At 34.7% G+C, this 24,026-nt stretch overlaps 4 protein-coding genes, 1 long non-coding RNA gene and 4 other non-coding genes across 11 annotated transcripts; 4 read left to right on the top strand and 5 right to left on the bottom strand.

The window, feature by feature from the left end:
* The first annotated feature begins 2 nt into the window (after positions 1–2).
* On the top strand, positions 3–3,035 carry LOC143346749 (tetraspanin-33). Its single transcript, XM_076775173.1, has 5 exons — positions 3–355; positions 532–735; positions 819–992; positions 1,076–1,207; positions 1,289–3,035. The coding sequence occupies exons 1-5, from the start codon at positions 269–271 to the stop codon at positions 1,523–1,525; spliced, it is 834 nt and encodes a 277-aa protein (XP_076631288.1). The 5' UTR covers positions 3–268; the 3' UTR covers positions 1,526–3,035.
* A 111-nt stretch (positions 3,036–3,146) lies between these two features.
* On the bottom strand, positions 3,147–4,543 carry LOC143346751 (anaphase-promoting complex subunit 13). 2 transcript variants are annotated; one of them, XM_076775174.1, is made up of 3 exons: positions 4,131–4,270; positions 3,619–4,051; positions 3,147–3,543 (listed from the first exon to the last, which is right to left on the bottom strand). In XM_076775174.1, the coding sequence occupies exons 2-3, from the start codon at positions 4,042–4,044 to the stop codon at positions 3,163–3,165; spliced, it is 807 nt and encodes a 268-aa protein (XP_076631289.1). In that variant the 5' UTR covers positions 4,045–4,051; positions 4,131–4,270; the 3' UTR covers positions 3,147–3,162. The 2 variants fall into 2 exon arrangements, with proteins under 2 accessions (XP_076631289.1, XP_076631290.1); XM_076775175.1 differs by lacking the exon at positions 3,147–3,543 and having other exon boundaries at positions 3,636–3,775; positions 4,131–4,543.
* Positions 4,544–10,492: 5,949 nt separating this feature from the next.
* Emei (transmembrane protein 161-like emei) lies at positions 10,493–13,695 on the top strand. The gene is made up of 11 exons (XM_076775171.1): positions 10,493–10,937; positions 11,028–11,131; positions 11,204–11,459; positions 11,557–11,636; positions 11,735–11,950; positions 12,065–12,181; positions 12,255–12,395; positions 12,482–12,656; positions 12,732–12,828; positions 12,917–13,080; positions 13,153–13,695. The coding sequence occupies exons 1-11, from the start codon at positions 10,935–10,937 to the stop codon at positions 13,270–13,272; spliced, it is 1,473 nt and encodes a 490-aa protein (XP_076631286.1). The 5' UTR covers positions 10,493–10,934; the 3' UTR covers positions 13,273–13,695.
* Positions 13,696–13,891: 196 nt separating this feature from the next.
* Positions 13,892–16,863, top strand: LOC143346752 (uncharacterized). Its single transcript, XM_076775176.1, has 4 exons — positions 13,892–14,519; positions 14,627–14,891; positions 14,980–15,251; positions 15,340–16,863. The coding sequence occupies exons 1-4, from the start codon at positions 14,514–14,516 to the stop codon at positions 15,469–15,471; spliced, it is 675 nt and encodes a 224-aa protein (XP_076631291.1). The 5' UTR covers positions 13,892–14,513; the 3' UTR covers positions 15,472–16,863.
* On the bottom strand, positions 15,773–15,846 carry Trnat-agu (transfer RNA threonine (anticodon AGU)). The gene has a single exon. It is a non-coding gene; the product is annotated as a tRNA-Thr (tRNA).
* On the bottom strand, positions 16,534–16,615 carry Trnas-aga (transfer RNA serine (anticodon AGA)). The gene has a single exon. It is a non-coding gene; the product is annotated as a tRNA-Ser (tRNA).
* A 409-nt stretch (positions 16,864–17,272) lies between the features above and the next one.
* Positions 17,273–17,344, bottom strand: Trnaw-cca (transfer RNA tryptophan (anticodon CCA)). The gene has a single exon. It is a non-coding gene; the product is annotated as a tRNA-Trp (tRNA).
* Positions 17,345–18,283: 939 nt separating this feature from the next.
* Positions 18,284–23,268, top strand: LOC143346753 (uncharacterized). 2 transcript variants are annotated; one of them, XR_013080503.1, is made up of 4 exons: positions 18,295–18,654; positions 18,957–21,202; positions 21,265–22,213; positions 23,147–23,268. It is a non-coding gene; the product is annotated as an uncharacterized LOC143346753 (long non-coding RNA). The 2 variants fall into 2 exon arrangements; XR_013080502.1 differs by lacking the exon at positions 23,147–23,268 and having other exon boundaries at positions 18,284–18,654; positions 21,265–22,209.
* On the bottom strand, positions 23,179–23,250 carry Trnaw-cca (transfer RNA tryptophan (anticodon CCA)). Its single transcript has one exon. It is a non-coding gene; the product is annotated as a tRNA-Trp (tRNA).
* Positions 23,269–24,026: the final 758 nt, after the last annotated feature.

The raw sequence follows: 24,026 nt of genomic DNA, 5'->3' as shown, positions 1-24,026 counted from the left end.
AACGGAACTGTAATGGCGGATGCAAAGTAAGTTGTCAAAGTATGGTGTATTATACTTTTGATTTGATACATGGACAATCAAATATTGTTTATCAACGATCGAGTGAAAAGTTCACAAATATGCGTCCAGTATGTGAAATTGTCAAATTAGCGATGCGATCGATGTAATTTCTGTGTATATGTATATATATAATAATTGAAAGTGCGAGTGCTTATATTAATTGTACATACCAATTAATATCTTGTAAAACTGTTTTTACCTTACAACGATGAATAACCGGAGACGAACAAATAACTTTACTTACGTTAGTTCGTGTGTAAAGTATATGATATTTTTACTCAATTTTGTTTTTTGGGTAAGTGAACCCTGGTATATTATTGGTTTAATTGATCTATGTTATCGTTACAATTAATAATTTGACGTACGAATAATTAAGTAGCAAATTCTATTATATACATTCGTTATTTATTTATACATATAATATGATAAAAAGTACAGTAAAATTTAAAACATAAATGTTGTATGGTATAGTTATTCGGAGGACTGTTAATCGGAGTGGGTTTATATGCATTTGTGGACAAGTGGCAAGCAACTGGTTCTGTTCGAGTGGAAAATGTATATGATGTAGTCCTGAATATTTCGCTTGTGATGGTTATAGCAGGAGGAGTAGTTTTCGTTGTTAGTTTCGCAGGATGTGTTGGAGCATTGCGTGAAAATACTTGTCTTCTAAAATTTGTTAGTATTGCTATATATATATATATATATATTTTTTTTCTAATTTATAAACAGATTATATAATATTTATTTATTTATTACAGTATTCGTTATGTTTATTGGTGTTTTTTCTCCTTGAAATGGGCGTAGCAATTGTTGGTTTTATATTTCCACATACATTGCAATCTTTATTGGAGGAGTCATTCACTGATAAAATTATACAAACGTATAGAGAGGATCCTGATCTACAAAATTTTATTGATTTTGGACAACAAGAAGCAAGTACTTTTATAAACGAATGTTTGTTAAGATATATCATCAAGTCTAATGACACGAAATATGTTAATATTTTCATGAATAGTTTCGATGCTGTGGCTTAAGTCAAGAAGGCTATCTAGACTGGGGGAAAAACGAATACTTTAATTGTTCCAGTCCTAGCGTAGAACGGTGCGGTGTACCATTCTCTTGTTGTATCAACGCTACCGATATATCGGTAAGTCTACTTTTAATTGTACATAGTATTTTATCGATAGAATTGAGAAATAAGGAAAGAAAGTATTACTTAAATTTTCAGAGTGGTCTTATGAATATAATGTGTGGATACAAAGTTCAGATGTTACCGGTATCTGAAGCAGGCAAGAAGGTATGGACTAGCGGTTGCATTGAAATTGTACGAAGTTGGGCAGAACGTAATCTTTATACAATAGCGGGCATTGCTTTGGGTATAGCTCTTAGCCAACTATTTGTCATTTATCTTGCTAAAACGTTAGAAGGTCAAATTGAATTGCAAAAGTCTCGTTGGCATTCCTGAGCTTGACTTCAGGCCACCTACCGCTACCAAATTCATTCCCCCCCCAGCAGGCAGGTGGCCAGTGGCCGAACACGAGGCCAAGATATTGAAACACATGTAAATGTTCGAATGACATTACTCGTTCTTTTCGCGATCTCTGTATACATACTCTGCATTCTCTCTTTGATTAGACTTGTTCTTTATTTTAAAAATTATTTTCATATATATTTAAGCAAAGGTTAGCTTTTACTTATTCTTACGTATTACCATGTTTTTATAACCAATTTTTTGTTTTTTCTTATTACTTTTTGTCTTTACTGCCAAATTGTTGGGTCATATAGCCATATATATTTTCTCTCAAAATTTTACATATCTTACATAGTAAGAAGTTGATTACTCTCATACCAGTTTACTCTAGAATAGTGGATCTGAGTCTGAATGATATTCAATTTATACATTTAGTTATATGTATATGAATTTTCTGTTGCAAAAACTACCAATATTTAAAGACAAAACTTTAGTTGATATAAGATTAACCAAATATACGCGTACGTACCAAGATATTTGATTCGGTAATGACGTGCAATAATTTTATATGTATAAAAATATCATTTCTTTGAAAAATATTCATGTATGGTATTGAATTATATAAAATAGCAAAGCTGACTCCAGTACTAGTCACGCTAAACGAGAAACAGTAAAATCGCCAGATTCTGATTTTGCACTTGATGGAGAAAGAGCGTGTAGCATTTGTGCGTTACTGTCTATCCAGTGTAAAATCGGATTCTCGCGGCTTTACTGCCTCTCGCTCGGCATGGCTTGTAGTAGAGTCGGCTGTGATAATAGTAATTTTTGCATCAGAATTTCAAGTTATTATCTGCATAGTGTATCTAATATATATTGTAAGTATTGGAAAGTTTAAGCTTTTAAATAATTGATCTACAAAAGACTTACAAGAATATTATATAATTTATAAGGTAGACACAATCGAAGAGATTCAAACCTTTTTATACGGCTTGCTTTATTACAATAATAATTACATAATTATTTGCAGAAATACTTCAGCATGTAAGTGTATTTTATTCTTATTTAAAATAAGAATTTTTTTCGTTTTTATAAGGAGTAACAATAATTTGACATAATGAAATACAAGAGATAAGTACTTGGATAAAACACGCACATCAGTCGAACAATTTAACTCGGAGACTTTTGCTATTATTTGTCTTTTTTAATCTTCGTACAATCGTATTATACTAATATCGGTAAGCATATAGTTATTTACAAATTAATATTGTTGATTTTTTTTATTTTACTATATTAGTGTAACTGAAGTGCATAAATAAAAAAAAACGTCCAGTGCCAAAGTCAGAATATTGTCTTATATTTTATTTGGAACAAATCTGACAATAATCTGGTAAACAATTTGTTCATTGAGTGCATATAGAGTACATCTGCGTGTTCTTTTATTAAGAATTAATGTAAAACTGATATATGAAACTGTCTAGTTTGTAATAAACAAGTATTATTCTAACATTGCATTTTTGCCACTACCACTACACTATTATATATAAAAAGAAATATGTTCAACAGATTTAAAAGTTAATACATTTGAAAATTAAAGGAACAAAAATTAATCTTGCCGTTTACTGTAAATAAGTTTATTTATATAAAGAAATATCTACAGCCGTAGTGTCTGAATATTCTAAAATAACACTTTGTCCATCGACAAGTTCAGATTTTTCAAATAATTTTGTTAGCAATGTATCCATTTCATCGCATACCAGTGTACCAGTTAAATGATGAAACAATTGTAATTTAGATACGCCCGATACGTTATTATTGTTTGATATTTTCAGTATGTCGGCCATCGAATCTATAGCTTTTCCAATTGTCCAGTTTATGTTCACGTAAATACCTTTTGATGGTCCTAGATTCTTACTAGATACTTTAGTTGACAAATATACGAGGAAATAACAACGTTCATTCATCGGTACATTTTTAGGACCAACGGCTGAACCTTTTATACGCATAAGACGTACCTAAATAAATGATACTTGAATTAAACACACATGTATAATTGTTTATCGTAGATTATTTATATAATTTATAGATACTTTATTTGCCATTGCAATATTTTTGGATTTCTTCAAAGTGTCTGAAATTTCTTGATCCACTATGGCTTTTGCTTCAGCAAACTGTTTCTTTGGTATTTGCCACTTTTTCAACTTTGTTGTCTTTTCTTCGTTAGTATATTCCAGACATCCATGATATCTATGTTGTAAACAAAAGTGTTTTTTGCATTTGATACATTGCATCTCAATGGGTGAAGTTTCTTTACAAGATTCATCTGAACACGTGTAATTTGAAGCCTTTGTTTTAGTGCTTCCAACATTTTCACGAAAACCTGAACATTTGTGAGACGCTATATGAAAATGTTCTTTGCAAAAAATGTCATGACAATGATTGCATACAAATGGTAAAAAATTTAATTGCTTGCAGTCTTTGATCGAACATCTTTTTCCTATATCTGGAAACTCCATTCTGAATCTTTAATAAAAAGAGGAAGTAAACAAATTGTCGGAACATTGGTTATGTAAAGTTCTTAGCACGATAAATTGGTACTTGCTTAATTATGAGACGGGGTCGGGGAATGTAAATGATTTTCACTGAGAGTTCCTAAAGCTAGATTATTCCACTTTTGTTCTAATTCCTTCAATGTCATGTGAGAATCACCATTGTCGCTTTCAGGATCGGGTAATTCTACCACTGGTACTACAATATCATCAATAGGCAAACGTTCCTTATGCCAAGCCTCATCGATCAGATCTAACAATCTACCGTTCCCACACACTTGACTGTCCATACCGTTGAAACACACTTAATTTAACAATACTTTTCATGTACGAAAAAAGAACTTTGTTAACAGAAACATCAATAGTAAAAGCATCTATAATGTTTTGACAATGAAGGTGATAAAATTTTCTGCAATAACATAGTACTACGATCATAAACGACGTATAAGACAGATTTAAAATCTTATACAAGTTGAGATCATACGAACTGAAATACCGATCTAGTGAAAACTAGGAACCAGAACCACAGACGAGGTATAGGAAGTTTGTGTTACGCGAACTGTAGTGATACCGGTGTAGGTACCCGACCTGTTAAAAAAAACTAGTAGACGTCGAACAACCTCTTTGTTTAAAGCACGGTGATCTTGAGAACTATCATAGTTCAACTATGGTCAATCGAATTACTGAAATCGGTAAAGTTAGCAAGTGTAGTAAAGTCTTTTTGTATCGTAAAGTCCCATTAAACGATAGGACTGTACTACCTCGTTTATGGTGTAATAGGTATACATAAGTCGGAAAATGAAAATGCCTGGGCAGTCGAGACTCAAAACCGATGCCAGTTGGCACAAGTCAGATTCTAACTGTTTGGAGAGCGAGAAGGAAAGGCTCACATTTACCTTCTTTCTCGAATCCCCGAAGCTGTTCAAAGCACCGGAGCTCATCTATGTACACGCGACTATGATTAGGGCGTGTAATGTAAGCGATGGGGCAGTTTCCTTTGGGCTTTGGCATCAGTTTTTACTGTCTGGTAATAATAACACCGTAACACTGGTCTGTTTGCTGCTTTAATTCGGTACTTTGTCTATGGTGTAAGTAAGGCAGAAGCAACTAGAAGGAGGTAGGACAGTTACTTTATGTGGGTAATAATACGTATAAGAATAAATTATAGATGATATTATACAAAGGAATAAATTATATTTTAAAATTAATTAATCAAAGGCATACAAAATAGTAGTGTATATACCGGTGGTATTCTTCAGGTCCTATTTTATTCATACGAAGTGTATAGGTACCTTGTCCGTAATTCCGTATCAGAACGATTTCATTGTTCTATATTAGAAGTAAAAATAATATATATATTTATATATATATTTATTTAATAGTATTATATGCTGTAAGTTCGTTATAATTATTTTTCTCTAACACCTCGAATTACTCTAGAAATACAAACTTTGAGTGCAAACGAAACTAAGCATGAAACTATCTTATTAACGTGTATCGATTAGAATACAGCGATTATTTTCATTCTTTCGAAATTTAATCAATAAATGCATAATACATATATAATTTTATCACAACGTTTTCTTAAGTTTATTTAATATTATATTCCTTTGATTCAATGATGTTTAATACAAGTCTTATCAATTCATTTTAATTTAAAGCTACTTAATCCTTTGGTTCACAATTTGTGTCATTGAGGTCAGGTTCTTTAAATTGTTTCCAATAAGATTATTGTTCATTTTATGTAAAGCCCGATGTTACCACAGACGAAGCATACGATCATATATCTTGTCAATAGTATTGTCATACAGTCGATTATAAACTGTAAGATCCGCTGAGATATTATCGTTAATCATTGTCACTGTTTTGTATAGCTGCTTTGTTACCTTTTTTTTTTCTTGTTAATCTTTTCCCTTAATGTTTTCATTAATTAGATAATTCTTGTCACGTTGTTCGCTCGTATCCATGCAAACACCTCTATCGCACGATAATCCATCGGCACAGGGACATAGGATGTAATGAACATTGGTTAGTAATACTTCAGCACCATCAGGATACGTTGCAGTCATATTAATCGTAGAATCGCTTTGGGGTCTACACATATGGCCTTCTGTTTGCATGGGTTTACATTGTGGCATACTGTATCTTATGGGCCCTGAAATAATGCATTTTGTTAAAATACTTGAATCAAATATTATTGTTTATTGTCTTATAACAAGAGGAATACCTATGCTACAACAATGGCCTGGTCCACACTCCAAATTGCTCTGACACTCTATATAATTTGGTCTGCTCTCTATGTGGGAGAGGCAGCTCAATATCAAGAAAAGAAGAGAAGTAACAAATATTAGCGCCATTATTGTTATTTTTGCACTCTAACTACCTGCGAACGTATGAAATCTTTATATATTCTGTTGCATGAAAGTATAAACATGTTATGTTGAGGAAGGATCCCTATTAGGTAGGCGATTACTTATAATTATTAGAATTTATTTTAGCAAAAAGTATAACAAATACAAATGTCAACATTTAGCAGTTCAGACTTTCAAGTCAATGCATTATTTAATAATTCTTGAATCAATCACTTTTATTAAAAACAAAAATATATATGATTAATTTTCTATTCAAGTTAGTTAAGATATTCTAATAGGTATGGATGTTGTTACAATAAAGGTAAACTTTCAGATAAAGCCAAATTTTCCCTGTTTAAAGAAACCTTGAAATATTTAAATAATTTCTCAGTTTCAGGATCAACTGGATTTTGAATATCAACTTCTGTAGAAATGTTGGACAACTTAATAAAGTTTGATCGACAACGATCCTTTTTCGTTTCACGGAGATAGATGTAAACAGGATAAATATCAACGTTTCTATATTTTACGCCTAAATCGATTTTTTTAATATTCCTGACGGGAATCTCACCCTAATGGATTTTTACAATTTTTGTTTTGTTCTTCAATCTAACTATACAGTTACGCGTACCGTTTCAGAAACGAGTCCAAGAAATGTTATAAGTTAGTCGACGTAGGTTGATCATATATGGAGCGATCTTTTGTTCAGGTGCTTAGTCACACATTAATCGTGAAGCGAAAAGTTAAAGCGACAACTTTTAATGCAGGAATCGAAAGAATCTTTTTGTTTTTTCTCGGTAGGCTACGCCGCGCGAGAATTTCGATTTCTTCGATCTTTTTATCTCGATTTCGGTGTTTGGTTGGTAGATATCGCGTTACTAATTCGATTACCTTGACCCTCGCTTTCTGCTCGGTCACGATAAAATATAATTGAAAATTATACAATTTCTTCGATCAGTTGCGTAATGATACAAATTATTTCGACGTCGCATTTTCAGCGATGCGCTTAACTCTACAATTACGAACGATTCGTAACGATGGTCGAAAGAATGCCAATACGTTATTGAATGAAACGTAAAAGGAAATTAATTTACGCACAAATGTAAAATTTTTTTAGTTATTTGTGTGTTGACGTTACATTGTTTGATATCGCGTTACAATGAAAATTAGAAAATTAGAAAATCAGAAAATCAGAAAAGAACGAAACATACGTACACAAGACTTTTTGCGCTGCCTACACTTGACGAACACTTGTCGGCATTTGGTCGCGTGAATCGATGAGTCTGTTGTTTTTATATCGGTTCTTCCTCCGCGTAACTCGTATTTGTTGTTCCGAATAAACGGTTCGTCCGTTTTTCCTCAAAGAGGAGGGCGAGGGGCGTCGATAAAGCTACTATAGCGTCCTGATGCAACTATTAATTTAGGCGCTTCCCTGCTTAATCGTATGATAAATTAACATACCAGATCTGTTAATCAGACATATCTCATAGCAGATTCTGCCTTAAACATAATCGTAATTAGTTGTTTGATCACGTTGCGATTAATCGGTAATTTGTTAGTCGATAATTTTTTTCAACAGAGTATTCAAACGAGTAATAGTATCACTTTTATAGCAGGATTATCTAAAGGATAGACCTTATCGATGAGACCAGCTAGGAGAGATTCAGAACGAATTACGATGATGATAATGATGATGATGATGACGATGTTGTAATTTGTATCAAGAATATTACTTATTATTATTAAATTGTAACCTGATTATTAGAACATTTCAACGTTTCTTTATTATCGTGTTAGTGTAAATTTGAAGCTTCCGAAAATGTGTAAAGTCTGACCAAATGATTTAACGTGAACATTCTGATTGCTCTCTGGTGGGACCCGATTATATTGTAATACCATAATTTCGTATGAAATGAAAACGTAAATAATCGATCGAAACCCTTTGGTACTCAATATGATTAAAGTATAATAAAATTTATAATATTTTGGATAAATCAAAGAATCAATCATACGATTAGTTGATTTTGCATACGTATGTCACTTGAATGAAAGATCGTTTATAATTATCGTATTACGTGATCGATGGAATGGAAATCCCGCGATGCAAGATCGCATCAGATCCTGAAAGGATCGCTGCGCATAGGACTGCTAATTAATGGTTTAAACCAATTCGTATTAATACATTCGCTACCACCGCCACACGTGTATGTACGTATACATATACGGGCGTCCTGATTCTTGTATTTAACAGTAAGACCACTGCCGCAGATGTGCGGTGTCTGTTCTTCATCAGTTTCTGATAACGTATTGCAATAAATTTGGAAATGAACAGTATCGTTGAACTAAAAACCAATAAAATAGATGAAGGATGTTCTTGGTCTAGAGATTTATTAATTACATTTTTTAGTTTGCAAAGAGCAGTTGAATTCGTTAGTTTGATAGTGCAAGCGTTAATAGAAAGTAAACGAATTATTTATATTTTTTCAAGCATCTGTAGCCGTATGTGTGTACGAGTATTCGCAAACGTTCCGTTATCGCCCGAATATAAATTCAGAAAACTCTTTTACCAATCTCCTTTCATTAAAATATGTTCAAAATAAATTTTGTCATAGCCTAGTGCCGCATATATGTACATAGATATATTTGTCAGTTTGTAAAATAGCTTATTTTGCTAAAAAGATACATGTCGATTGGCGAGATATCCTAATAAAAAATATCCTAGATCCTAGACTGTAATGCAAGATTTTCTTCTCAGACCTTGGTACCGTATGTACCTACGTGTTAATAGAACGATGTTGGTTGAAAACGTTTAGGACGGAAATCGCCAGCATATTATGCTCGCACAGATGTCCGTATTTTTTTAAAAAAAGATTTATAAACTCAATTGTTCAAGTAGCGGTAATTTAATTTCTCGATTAAGTGGATGTATAAAAAATCAAGAGGGATTCAAGTTCGGTTACATACCGATGCGCTACTAAATATTTCTTCACATCTAATCAGGTTTTGTGTTATCATAAAACCAGCATTTCCTGTGTAAAGAATTCACTTTTGTTGTTTATACGAACATGCCTGCGGGTTTTAATTGCACAAGATGGATTTGAAGCTGGTCGATGACTTTAATAGTAAAATATTTAAATTGTGTGCAAAGAAAGCAATTTTAGATGGTAATCACCTTTTTTAAAGCAATCGCTAAAAAACTTTTCGTAAGCGGAACAGTCGTAGCTAGGTGTAAAGAAATGTATAAATTATAAAGACATTAAAAGGTTCTTAGTATTTTCAGCATATAATTAAGTAATTTCAATTCCAATTAATTCAATAATTCTAATGTCAAATTACTTGAGTCAAGTATTTTAAATAATTTGATTATTAAAATGATCGAAATGATTTGTTATCTTATTGTATTGTATTTATTAATAAACCTAGGACCCACGATCCGAGCCCGTATGCAAAAATTTAACAAATGCCATTTACATACTTTCATCAGATACATATAGAATTAACCTTAAGAAAAGAAATTGCTGATTTGTTTAAGAATACAATAGTCACACAAATACATATGTATAGGTATCAGTAGCATAATAATTGTACTAAAACGCTTAAGAAAATAGAAAATTAACAAATATTACAACTATCGTAACTAATATTGTAAAATTAAGTTCAAAGTTCAAATAAAATTAACGAGGAAGGGGGAAGGAAAACAATAATTAGTAATGTAGGTTATGGGATAAATATTGGTATGACTGGGTGTATGAACGAAGACTGTTTCGGATAGAGGTGAACGGCGAACGGTATCGAGCGGATGTTTATGATATCGATCGCGAGAGTATGAATGGATTCGGGGAATGCATCTAGGGTCTGAGTCCACAGGAAATGAGGTATTCAAAAAAGGATTTCCGTTTAGAGTGGTCGTTGTCGCCAAGTCGAATCGTGTATAAGCCTGTTTTGTCTTTTTAAAATATATTCTATATTGTTAAAAGAAAAGAGGTGTGTTTTAAAATCTGCCTGCATGCCGAACATTCCTTTACATTAATAAAAATTTTAACTGGAACTAGAAGGTAAGAAAATGTTCATGATTATAATAAAAATAGGTATAATAATCTTGAAACTAAGTTGAATAATTTGTTACCTTATTTTAAATAAAATGCGTCCAGCTATTTCGTAGCCCCCTGGCGGTGAGTTCTTGAGGCGTCGTCACAAACAAGTTGATCTTACTTTACTATAGATAGAATAGGAATAACTGGAAATAACCTCATATCCCATCCAAAGAGTTACGATGCTTTTGGTTTCGCGGGGTTACAACTATTTATAAAACCAGCTATTCGATCGTGTGCCATTTACGATGGTTGAATATACATGACCGACGTAAAATGCAAGATAATTTATTGCTGTGTCTCTCAGCATTTAATCAACAGTTCATTGAGGAATTATGGATACCGTGATGAAATGTATATTTTCGTGAAACCAGTGGACCCATTGTAGTTCACAAATTCTGTAACGAATTAAACTATGGTAATTTCATTGAATATAATCACGTTTAATTCTTAACAGAGAATGGTAAACATTAAACATTCTATTCTAAATACACGTGAAACGTTTTAGGCTCTTTTAGGAGCTCAATTGGTCATTACTCTTATCATGGTTAGTGTCATCCAGAAATTAACTCCACATTTTTCCTTGGCAAGGTGGATGTTATGCTCTACCGGGTATGTATTTCATCGGTAACAGCCATAATTAAATCAAGTGTTACTTTAATGGGAAATGTTATCGTTTAATAGTTTGGTGCGTTATTTATATCCAACTGATCAACAACTGAAGACTCTCGTAGGCGTGCCTAAAGAAAAACTGAGGAAAACCAAACACATGGAAAATGGAAAAGTTGGAGATACATTTTATGTTCCTAGAAATTTGGATATTACGCTAGAAAGTGCTAAGATAACTACATTAGATGTTGTGCATTTAAAATATTATACAGAGTACCAGTGGCTATTGGATTTTTCTATTTATGCTGCTGCTGTTTATATAATGACAGAGGTTGGTAATGTCTTGTTCCCACTAACAAAGTAGTTGTTTCTTCTTTATATCTGTATCTTTATTGTAAATTGACTTGTGTTTTATTCACGCTAAACAGGTGTACAATCACTTTTATCCGATCAAAGATGAGATCAATCTAAGTATGCTTTGGTGCTCGTTGGTTCTTGGTTTTGCATTGTATCCTTCGCACGGTTGACCCGCGTTACGAAAAAAAAATTGCTTTCCTCTAGAATAAATCTTGTATTTTGAGTTTAACTTCCTTAATTAGTATCTAGCAAAGTACTGCTTTCTTTGTGGATACAATATTTCACAGGAGAGGAGAGTACAGGCGAGAGATCTACGTGTATCGTTACTGGATTTGCATATCTCCTCATAGCTATGATAATTCTTATAGTTGATGAAAACAACCTTGAAATTGGATTGGACAGAGCCTATGTAAGCTTCAATCATAGTGCGTCCTTGTTTTTAGACAATCAAGGTCTTTCCTCTACGTAAGTCTTTGGAACTTAAAATTCAAGTAGAAACTTGCAATGCCGGTGTCATTTATTGTATTTTTTTTTATCTTTCTTCACTTTTAAACGATACTCTTAAACATTCTTTTGTAGAGGTCCTGCATCAAAAATTGTTGTAAAGTTCTTCCTTGCCTTATGGTGTGGTTTGCTTGGTTCTTTCTTTATTTTCCCAGGATTGAGAGTATCTAAAATGCATTGGGATGCATTGAGGTACTAATGTTGCATTCATTTTTTTAAAATACTAATAATATAATAATCGGATAATGAAAACAGCACATTCCAGATATTATAAAAATCAAAAGCTATTAGTATTAATAGCAAATATTAGTTATGCCTCTCCGCTTCTGTTAGTGAGCTTATGGATTAAGCCCATAAGCAGAGATTACCTCACAGTTCGAATATTTACTGGTATGAATGGGCCATTGTAAGTCGAGGAATAGTAAATGTTACAAAAAAGTATATGCACGTAAATAGTCTGTTTATAAAACAAACAAACAAACATTCTTGCAGAATGACGTCCTCGGCTTTCGAGAGCATGAGGTTAATTGCAATCGTTGTTGCAGTTTTATTAAAATTCGTATTAATGCCAATGTACTTGCAATCGTATCTTAATTTAGCTGTGCAACGATTAGAGACTCAAAAGAAAGAAGCTGGTAGAATAAAAAATGTTGAATTACAGAAAAAGGTATCTATAAAAAATTGAAAGTAGAAATGAACATTAATTTATAACAGTTAGAATTTATTCTGTGATTTGTTTCAGATTGCAGCAGTGTTTTATTATTTATGCGTTGTAGCGTTGCAATTCGTCGTTCCAATTATTATATGTTTATTTTTCACATTCATGTACAAAACATTAGGTAAAAGGATTTCCGATAAATAACTTATTCGTTGTAGATAACATTATTTTAACACGTTAGTGTGTGTGTGTTTGCATGTTATCTATAGGTGGTTATACTTGGGAAGGACTTTTAAAAGGGACAGCAGTTGAAGAGTGTCCAGCCAATGAACTGCCTAAATCTGTGCTAACTATAGCGAATAACAACGATAATGAAAGTACTGTCGTGCAAACAGCTCAAGATTTTCAACTTGCGTTGGGTTCCTTGAAACAGGTAATCTTCATTAGGCATTAGCAATAAGCAGTTCTACAAACTGTATTCGTTCTGTTATTTATTGTTTCACAGATATTTACTACAGACGTATACAGAGGTTTATTAGGTTTAGCAACGTGGTGGAGTTGTTTTGCGTTGTTTGCAACCACTGCTATGGGTATGTTTTATCAATCATACTTCTCTAGTATGTAAAAGGATACTATGAAGGGGAACATTCAATGTCATTGCGCACAAATTTACGTCGTATTTCACAATTGATTTGTTGATGTTGAAATCATTGGACTACTTATTTTGAAAAAGTACCTACGTCATGGTATGCACAATACTGGTTGTCTAAGAGGGGTGTCCATACTAATTTAAAAAATTTTTAAAACGTATAGCAATAAAAGCGTCCACGATTGTAATACGAATAAATACTATTTAGAAATGGAGGCTTAAATTGAACAACTGCAACGTCTTTTTTATTACGTATTGTATATATAATGTTGTTTAATGTTCATAGAAACATGTAAGAAAGTATCTTTACATTATAAAAGTCAATACCGTGTCTATAAAAACAAAAAGAAATTCACGATTGTTTTATGACCGAACATAATTAAGGCTTTCGAATGTGTGCGAGACATAAATAAATTGTATCACTGCCAGTAAATAAGTTGTTTAATATTCTATGAGCGACTAACTGATTACGATTAATAACTCGTCTACGTATCAACTCCATTTTCGGCTGATTGAAAGCAACTTTCCTCGTTAATTCCACGACTGTCGATGAATCGAATTGAAACATTACACTGCCCCTATATAGTTTTCCTGTGATAATATATATAGTATTATGTTGAATATATCTCTCTGTATAATACACACTTACTTGACAGTGAATAATTTAAGGGGGTATTCTACTCTAGAATTTGAGATATCATGGCAACCATTTCTTTGGCAACTTTGTTATTTTCCTGAATCCGGTAGTATACATTGGCGGTAATATTTTCGAGGGCATATACTTTCGGAAAATAGAATTTATAAAAAAATCGATTTTCTTCAAGTTCTATTGTAGAATACCCCCTTAGTCGATGATGTATCAGTATTAATGAAGATATACGGTAAACCATAAATGAATTTGCACGTGTTTATCATTCTCGATTTCTGATTAACAAATTATTGTTCGCAACATAGTGTATGATAAAAGTCTTGTGTAAAGATAGAAATTTTATATTAAGCGATTACGATTCATGAATTGTCGCATCTTGGAGAAAGTGTCATCGTGTGCTTGGAAATGTGTCGATGCAATGCTACTCACGTATCAACTCGGCTGCTTCCGCGATATATAACTCTCCACAAGTTGACTTAGCGTCAGAATAGTGTGTTAATGTTCATTGGTGATATTACTGTCGTTCGATTTACCGAGAAATTTTTTAAATTTCTCATAAGTTTCCAACATGTTGGTAAGTGTCTTGTCTTGTTAGCTCCATCAGACAAAGAAACTTTTTATTTTAATGTGCTTGTCGCTGATAAATCACTTTACACATTTTAATGCAAGTATCATTTTCAGAAATACATAGTACTTTGTTGCACGATGCTTCTCGCAATATTTGCCGAACCACCTGTTCAAGGCGTGAAACCGACGAATTTACTAGGGAGTTCCGATCAACATGCATCTTTCAGTTTTATTAGACCAGGTTTAACGCAAACTGCTTTCGCGTTCAGTGGCCCCAGTTCTCACCAGTCGTTCAGTTCCAACATTGGAAATCCTCATTTAGCACAAAGAGTTTTTCCTAACATTGCTAATGCGCTTGCTTATAGAAATCCTGGCTTAGGTTCGTGATCAATTTAAAAAATTATATGTACAAAACATGTTCGTAGAAAAGCAAAGTAACATTGTAATTATATTCTGTCATTATTTAGGAATGTTCCCAGTTGGTTCTATTGCAAATGGCTATGCGACTGCACCAGTTCCACCTGCATTTGTCTCTGGAGCACCTGTACCATTGCCCTATCAAGCTCCTGTAGATCCTGCTGCCTCTGCTTATTATCAACAGTTACAGCAATTTCAGCAACCACAACTGCATGGTTATTCTGCAGCTGCTCTTTATCAAGCACAATTAGCACAGCTTCTTGCATTAAGACAAGCCCAAGTACAATCTCAAGCGCAGGTGCAAGCTACGCAACCACAACAGGTAAACGTATAAATAATTAAAAAGTTCGCGTTAGTGCGTATCGTGCGCAATTAAAATCTGATTTTTGTTTAAAAGTAATCGTCCATAGGTTCCCGAACAGGTAGAATTGCAACAGGAGGAACAGCAACAACCCCAAAATTTATTAGGGATTGCTTATTCCTCTGCGCCTTCGGTAGCTCGTGTCAAAGTTACTGGAAATGGCTATAAATTTGACTTTTAAGCAATACAAGTATATTATACGCGTAGCTTAAATTTTAATACATTCTACATCGTTCACTTTTATTTATTCGCAGTAATGCGCACTTATTTGCTCTTGTACATTGTGAATATTATCATAAAAGAGTAATAATATTTTAATCAATACTTTATTAATCAGGTCCGATCTTTCATCTATCAAATTATGACCGAAACATCATTTTAAATGTTTCGTTCTCGGTATTACAAAGCATTGCGGTATGTATTTATCAACTTAATTATTTAATACTTGTTCAAGTACAATTTCGAGCAAAAAGAATTCTACAAGGCTCCGGGGGGATTCGAACCCCCGATCTCCTGTTTACTAGACAGGCGCTTTAACCAACTAAGCCACGGCGCCTTCGACCACGTTCTCAACTTTTACATATAATCTGTTCATGCGTTACTCAAACCTAAACAGAAATAATTATTGTTATAATTTTTCTCGTATCGTTTCACCTTCGTTTCTTTTTTTCTTTGCATATAAATAGAATATTACATTATTCAGTGATTTTGAGTTTTTGAATAAATAAATTAATGTGTCTACAGAAATACAAATGTTTGGTTACACATGTAAACCAAGAGAACGTTACCACATAGAATAATTATAGAATAGTACAGAAATTACAAAAAGTAAATTACATATTGTATAGGTTATGTGGAAATTACGAAATTAACAGTGTCTTTTATTGTACGATGTATGTGATATACAACATTCATTTTTGTGTTACTTTTACAATTAGGAAAAAAATGTAACGTATATAAGAATGATAATTTCTCTTGAATGAAAATCGAGGAATCTAACCCCGGTTCCTGGTATGGCGGTAAACGTGCCAAATAGCGTATGTTTGTTTATAGAAAAAAAAAAAAAAAAAAGTTTGTGAAACAAAAAACGCCTAATTGTTCTTAAGAATGCAACAATACAGTCTTGTAAACGCGCAAAGTGCAATGTTTATATTAATCTTAAAAATATCAATAGGAACTTTATTATACGTAAAAAAGAAATTCACTCTCCTCTCCCCCCTAATAAAGGCGGGAGGGGCGCCTTCGCAGTCGGTAGGACTCGAACCTACGCTCCCAGAGGGAATCTGATTTCTAGTCAGACGCCTTAACCACTCGGCCACGACTGCCGTAACAAATGTTCGTCAAATTTAAAAAATCAAACAAATTTATTTTTGCAATAATAATATCATTGTAATCTATCGAAACACAAAGATATATTTGTTTAATTGATCCTTGGATTCCTGAACGATCGTGAACTTTAGATATTGTTTAGTAAGTATGTATCTTTGTGTTTCGAGCCGTGCAATCTGGACATAACGAGTACTATAACGTTAGAACAATCAGCATCTCTACGATATTTTTATTTCATACAGGATATCAGTCGGATGAGACTTTTTATGACATATGTATCGCATCATTTTCAGAATAAATTCCAACATCTTTTAAACAGTGAAATTCGATACTGACTTTGAAACGTCAACTATTGCTTAATTAATATTTAACTATTGCGTTTTGATCCTAAGATAGGTTATTTTCTGTTTAGCCCTTCTTGACCCTTTTATAAATTTCGATTAGAACGGTAGGATTCTAAACTATTTATGTTTAAAAGAAAATCATAAAAACATGTCGATGCTAACACAGAAGGATACATTCATTGCTATTTCCGTTGTTTCAGGTATCACGATTATGATTTAAAACATATTTCGTATGAATAAATCAGGAGTTGAAATTAAGATTGAAATTTCACAATTCTTACAAATTTATATGTATAAAAAAAAAGAATTTGACCCCGACGTGATTTGAACACGCAACCTTCTGATCTGGAGTCAGACGCGCTACCGTTGCGCCACGGGGCCCTTGTTACATCGATCCTTCTAGAATGGAATACTTTCTTTTTTCTGTCAAATAATATTTAATTTTTATAAAGAAAAACTTATTGCAATTAGAGTGGAATTTGAAACCATCAAGATGTTTGCTCTTGCTAATCTGCATTAGTAACAGACTATATAAAAAACGGAATATGTTATTCTTTACCGACACAATACCATGTACGATATGTGGATGGTCGATGTATGTAGGTACGTGCATCGGTGAACTTGACAGGACGTGGTAGATTTAAATATATTATACTCTTTTATCGTACATTTATTGAGAAAACAATCATTTATCGAAGCGTAAATGGAGTTGAACAAAGGATGCGTAGGCTGGTTTGAACGTTCTATTTAAAAAAATTTGAATAACAAATGCTGTAATTTCGTTGTAAACATAATCATTTGTACTGTTGCAACGGTGTTTATGACGGGGTGCGTGCTCACATCCCGCATGCAAGCACTGAAATATCCGAGAAACATACTGATATAGGAAGCTGTATTTCTACCTACGTTGAAAAGAGTTTCGCGCGGGTTGTCTCACAAAGCCCCTCCTAGCACCAGGAGATCATACAGTTAGTGTTAGCGTCTATAGCAAACGGTGCGCTCAGTTCAGTTCGGTTCAGTTCAGTTGCGCTGTTGCGATATTCCGTCATACCTTGACTTTCGCCCGTGAGGAATTTTTTCAACAGGAACGCATGCAGCCGACAGTAATTTCATGACGCCACCGATAGAAGCGCTAGTGTAGAAGCATGCTGACTAATATGTACATACAAGCTTCAGCTATACGAAAGACGAATTCCCCCACCTTTCTACCGAACTGCACGTTAATTTTAGGGGAAAGCGTAATAAGGTTTGATCCATCTACGAATAACTGCGGTAAGATCGTGTTCGCGTTACACGATAAGAACAAACAACGAAGAAACGATTAAATCTGTAAACAGTTTCGGGTGTACGTACGCATAAGAATCGCATTAATAATTGAAATTTTGGGGAAAAACGGTGTCACTGTCCCGCGATTACATTTTAATCTGTAAGGGGCGAGGTTAGAACGACGAGACAATGCATTATCGAGTAAAAGTTGAAAGAGGTAGGCCGCTGATTGTCGTCGAAGGTGTGTTAGGGCTGTAGCCCTACCGAAATTTCTGCCCGTGTTGGAGTCAATGAACCAATAAACAATGGAAAGAGGTCGTTGGGGGCCAATAACGTATTCTACGTCACAGAGGTGCTTAGGGCCCGCGCGGCTCTTCCTCAAAATTGTGTCTTTCCAATCTGCGGCTAACACGAAGCACGTAGAGGTAACGCCGGTCGCGTCGAATACAGTAATGCCCACTTAAACGTCCGCGCTCCTGATCGACGTCATTTCTACGAATTCAAGGAAAGAGGATGAGTGCGAGTGAGATACAATACAGTGTATCGATAACGACAGGCGTCAAGTATGCACGACACACTGGACGCTCGCTTTCAAGATTGTGGACGCTAAAGGTGGTAAAAAGTGCGGACGCTTAAGTGGGCATTACTGTATCCATCGTCGTTCATGTATTCCTGCTTACCAGACGGTTAAATTGTTGATTATGTCCATTCTATCTGCTAACTATAGATTAGCGGCATCCATGTTCCTCCAAATAGAGTTTCAAGAGGGAAATAAAAATATGGAGCAGTTAAGGAAAATTTAATCAGTTGGTATTAGAATAGCAATGGACTACTACGGAAAGTCCACTCCAATAAACATAATGAATCTAGAGAGGAGAATAATCGTTACAAAGAACTCTCCTAACCGAGAAGTATCGATTAAAATAGCTTTTTCCCAAAAGAATGGGGGAAAAAGAGTAAAATTAATAACAGTTGCGGAAAAGACTTTGGATAAGATAGGAAAATATAAAAACTTGATACATCGAAGAAACAAGAATCGAGAAGACGAAATGATTTTGGATAAAATTTTAACTGGGAAAAATAATACGGAAATAGAAAAGATTAAAATAAATATGGAAAAGTAGTTTACAAATAGATACAGCAGAGAAATACATTTGCAGGAGAAGTCTGCTTCATAAATAAAGTTAGATTTCAAAAATACTGTTAGAAAAGTCGAAATAAATAAATGCCTGAAGCAGGCCTTGTGTTTCTTCTTGGCGCGTTTCCCCCTCTTGAAGGAGGCACGGTCAAGAGGCTTGGAAAAAGGAGGGCCGTACTGTCAAGGATGCCCTGTGCCCTCAGGACCCTGGTTCTCTCTCGCTCTTGCCGCGAGCAGATATATGTATGTAAGTACATAGAATACAATTTCAAAAAGTCCTCTTATCAGAAGATCACTTCATCTTCCCCACTCTGTGGTCAAATCCTCTAGTTAAACTATTATCATATTCCACGAAGCATCTTTGCACGAGTGGTTCTTCGCAACGCATTCGCGATACCGGCGTATCGCCACTTGAGCCGCTATCGAAACTAAACCCCGATGACACGTTTATGGTTCCGGCTCCTCGCGACATAACATTCTTAAGAAACGGTCCACGCAAATTCATTTCTAAATCTGTTGGTAATGTTGCGAGTGACACGAAAATGGTAATGGGGCTCTAGAGCCCCAGAAAAATGGGCCGAAAAAATACATTGGGTGAAAAGTCTACTCGTATACCTCGTCTGTGGTGATAGGTCTACTCGTATATCTCGTCTGTGCTTACACCTTATGGAATTTCATAGCCTAATCTGACTGCCATACCGACCTGAAAATTTGGAGCTGATTTTAGCGGCCTCTTCTCATGGATGGCGGTCAGTTGAGAAACTATCCACTGAATTGGTATTGATGGGCAAACAGCTGTAGTGTGATTAAAATTCATTTCTGAATCTGTTGGTAACGTTGCGAATTACATGAAAATGGTAATGGGGTTTCGAGACCCCATAAAAATGGGCCGAAAAAATACATCGGGTGAAAGATCTACTCGTATACCTCGTCTGTGGTTAAATTTGAACGGTCAGTATTCTAGATAAATATAGTCGCGGTACGTTTGGGAGAAAGAAGGTAGCTACGTTAAAAGAACTTTTTTGATTAACGTGTTATCCTGGTCCTAGGAGGGGCTAAATGAGGCAACCCGCGTGAATATCACTCAATTGTATGAGATTGATGTTATAGGGTTTCAAGTATAGTCCTACGTATCCGAAACAAATTCAATTTGAACTTGAACTGTACGAGAAGTCTGAATCTGAAAGAGGAGAAAGGTGATTTCATGTTATCCTGATATTTTGCATCTTGTGCGCGGGATGTGAGTACACACCACACTTCGGTATAAGATAACGTGGTATTGGGGATGGTGAAGATGGCGGCGATAATAAGAACGCGCGTTGTTGATAGTTGGAGTGAAATTGGGAAAAATTACGGTAAAGAGAAATGGGATAGAAGTGAAAAACGTGGACGAATAAAGTAGCAGGCGAGAAGTGTAGTGAAAAGTAGGAACGCGAAAAGTAGAGAATTATAGGAAAAAGTAAACAGTGGAGGGAGCCTAACTTCTAGGGAAGGAAAGGTTAGCAAAAGAAGAAACAAGTAGACAGAGGTCAGAGGACAGGGCTCCTTGGCCATGGAGTATAGAAGGAGAAGAGTGGCACTAGTGAACGCTAGTGTAGCAAAGATGTCGTTGGCGACAATAGAGGAAGAAAGGAGGGTTGCATGAAGAAATAGCCGAAGAAAACTATGCAAACGTAATTGCAACAGCATCCTTCGGAACAAGCCGACAGCCAGAGAGAGAGACAAGAGAAGGAAAGAAAGAGTAATTTTACAAGTAGAAGAAAAATGTAGTAAAAAGATTGTGATATAAATACCAAAGAAATTGTAAAAAATAAAGAAGAACCAAGAAACGAAAGGTAAGAGACGAAAATAAGCATTTTAGGCGAACAATGAATTGGACGTAATACCGATGTTGTAGGGATATAAATGGCCACATTGTATGGATTAAGATGATTAGGTTTGAGAGCTGTCTAAGAAGGAAAGAGGATGAATTCAAAGTCAATGTTACAAAGAGGACACGAGAGAAGCGGAGAGCTTTCGACTAAAGAACTCAAGAAAGATTTTACGTCCTGGCCAAAACATTGTAAGGTTGGAGAAATCAAGTGGGTGTAAATGGGTAGATAAAGGTTTTGTATTTGTCGAATAAAGTCGAGTAAATTTAGGGAGGAAAGCCTTCTTACAAAGATAGCGTTACTCGACAAAAGTATAAGTTTAAGCGTAAATCCATTGTCGATAATATTAAACGACGTTACAGTTGTTTAAAAATTTGGTCGCATAAAGAAGCAGTGCAAAGCATGTATTAGAAGGTGTTTTAACTATCGGGGGAACCGTAGAAAAGAACAAACAAGGAACAAAGAACAGACAAGGAACTCATGGATAGAGAGGAGAAGATACAAAAGGAACCAAAGGAATTGGGAGGCAAGAAATAGGTTTGTGACACCGGAGGAAGGAAGAACCTCGTGAAAGGAGAAGCAAGAAGAAACATGGGGAAAGAAATCGAAATTTGTATTTAGAATGATATTGTATGCTTCTACTTTTTGTTCTGTTAACACCCGAAAAGTTTTATACTTACTTTTCATTTGTTTTTAAATTTCAAGTTTACGTGTAGATATCGTAGAAAGTTTGCGTTTAAATATTCTTTCAAATTTAGATATAAATTAGAGATAAATAATAAATGCGAGTCAGAGAACGAACGAGTAATCGAAGACAGTCGAATTAAGGATGCGAGGATGAATAAAACTGGAAAAAACTATTAGCTAAGTAAGATGTAAAAGAATATTCATGTAAACGGAGAATAATGGTGTTATAGGGGCTTGATGCGTGGCCCTACACACTCGAAATAAACTTGATCTGAATCTAAAAACATGGTATTATCAGTGGAAAGGAAAAACCTTCCGCGTTCCACGGTTTTCTGTGTCGTAATTTGCACTTGCGTTTCTGAAGACGGCTATGCCTAACCTTCCAAATCTATTTCTGTTATTTTCCCAATGGGAAAGCTTACTTTTTCCGCTATATTTTCTTTTAATTCCGTTAAAATGTTTTTCAAGACATAATCGTTGTTCCCTTGTTGCGTGAATGTGTATCGGACGACAGACCGCTACTCAGAGGAAATTACTTCTCCAGTCACGGACACTAATAAACAGTCAGCTTGTATACGTATGAGTTGTGGCGTTTCAGGATTCAAGGACAGGCGGGAATCCTTGGCGCACAGACATCTGTATATCTCTATTAATTTGTTAAAATCAACGTTGTCGTATGCTCTCTTTACGTCTAGGAAAATTTCCGCCGTTCCTTTCTCCTTTCTATTATTATTTTTTATGTCCATCGATATCGTATTTAAATTATCCATAGAGTTTGTATTTCTCCTGAACCATGCTCGAGATTCGTGTATTATTTTTTGATTTTCTGTCATAGATTAAGATATGGGAATTGTAACGGAATAGATGAAAATATGTCAAGTAATTTGGGACAGATTATTATTGGCTTGTCAAGGCAAGAGTGTTATAAGAAGTGTTAATTGTTGTCCTTGCGCACTTGATAAAGTAAACCACTACTATTATATGTATGTATAGGATGGTTGAATTCGTTCGGTCTTTCTTTAGAAACAGACGCGAAACTTTAAACGATCTTCCCTGGTGTAGAAATTGGAATATAATTCATGCGATTGTACGACGGGAATGAAAATGATAAAAATCATTTTCTAGTTTAGAAATGAAAAAGGATTATTATGGGAAATCTGTATAATTTGTATAAGATAATAAGATAAGAGTTGAAAATAAAAGAGAAATATTTTACTTAAGAGAATGTTTGTAAAAAGGAGTAATATAAAATGTGACCCCGACGTGATTTGAACACGCAACCTTCTGATCTGGAGTCAGACGCGCTACCGTTGCGCCACGGAGTCCACTCAAGCATCGCGAACCAATAGCTAATTTTCTAGGTAGGCGACAAGCGAAGCGATTTGTGGCTAGCCCTTGATGATAACATTTGCAACAGTATGGATTCCATCCATAGATAGTAGCATGGAATTTTATCCGTACACTGTTTTTAAAAATTTTTTAATATATTTGTTGCGTCAACGTTACTAGATTCTATTATACTATGTAGGTAGGATGCGCGTGAAATCCTGTATCTATGGTCGCTGGGAAAATCGATAAACGGTTTCTAAATCGTGCAGTTTGTCAACTTTATTCGAATACATCGTTGATTCGTGAATAGAAAATTTCAACTACCGACGATATGTCGACGCTCTGTTAACCGCACGGAACCTCGTCTAGCTCGTCTGTAGTTTCGCGTTGAACATTGCACCGTATCGTTAAAAATAATTGCAATAACGACAAGTTATCAACGATCGGAAATCGTTGTAGAGATTTATCGAGTAAAGACTGTGTCGCATAAAGTTGAGATGTCAGTATAGAAGGTAACAGCGTCCTTGCAAGGATCGAACGATTAAGGATTCGGATTCTAATTAGGATAATATTTGTCATCAGGCGATCTAATTATATTGTGTACGGGGGGTATGCCGTTTGATAATAAATAAAAGTAATTATTTTGTTGAATCGGCGGCACCGAAGCCATAGAAAAAGAAAGGGGGATAACGGTCGAGATGTTGCATAGACAGAGAGATTTTCTGTAGGTAATATCGCGGTGTCTGTCCGTAATCGGTAGGTTCTAAAGGGT

The sequence above is a fragment of the Colletes latitarsis genome, chromosome 10 (genome assembly GCF_051014445.1).
Source record: "Colletes latitarsis isolate SP2378_abdomen chromosome 10, iyColLati1, whole genome shotgun sequence".
NCBI classification, from domain to species: domain Eukaryota; kingdom Metazoa; phylum Arthropoda; class Insecta; order Hymenoptera; family Colletidae; genus Colletes; species Colletes latitarsis.
The sequence above is the reverse complement of the archived record's forward strand: the minus strand, read 5'-3'. Positions and strand labels throughout refer to the sequence as shown.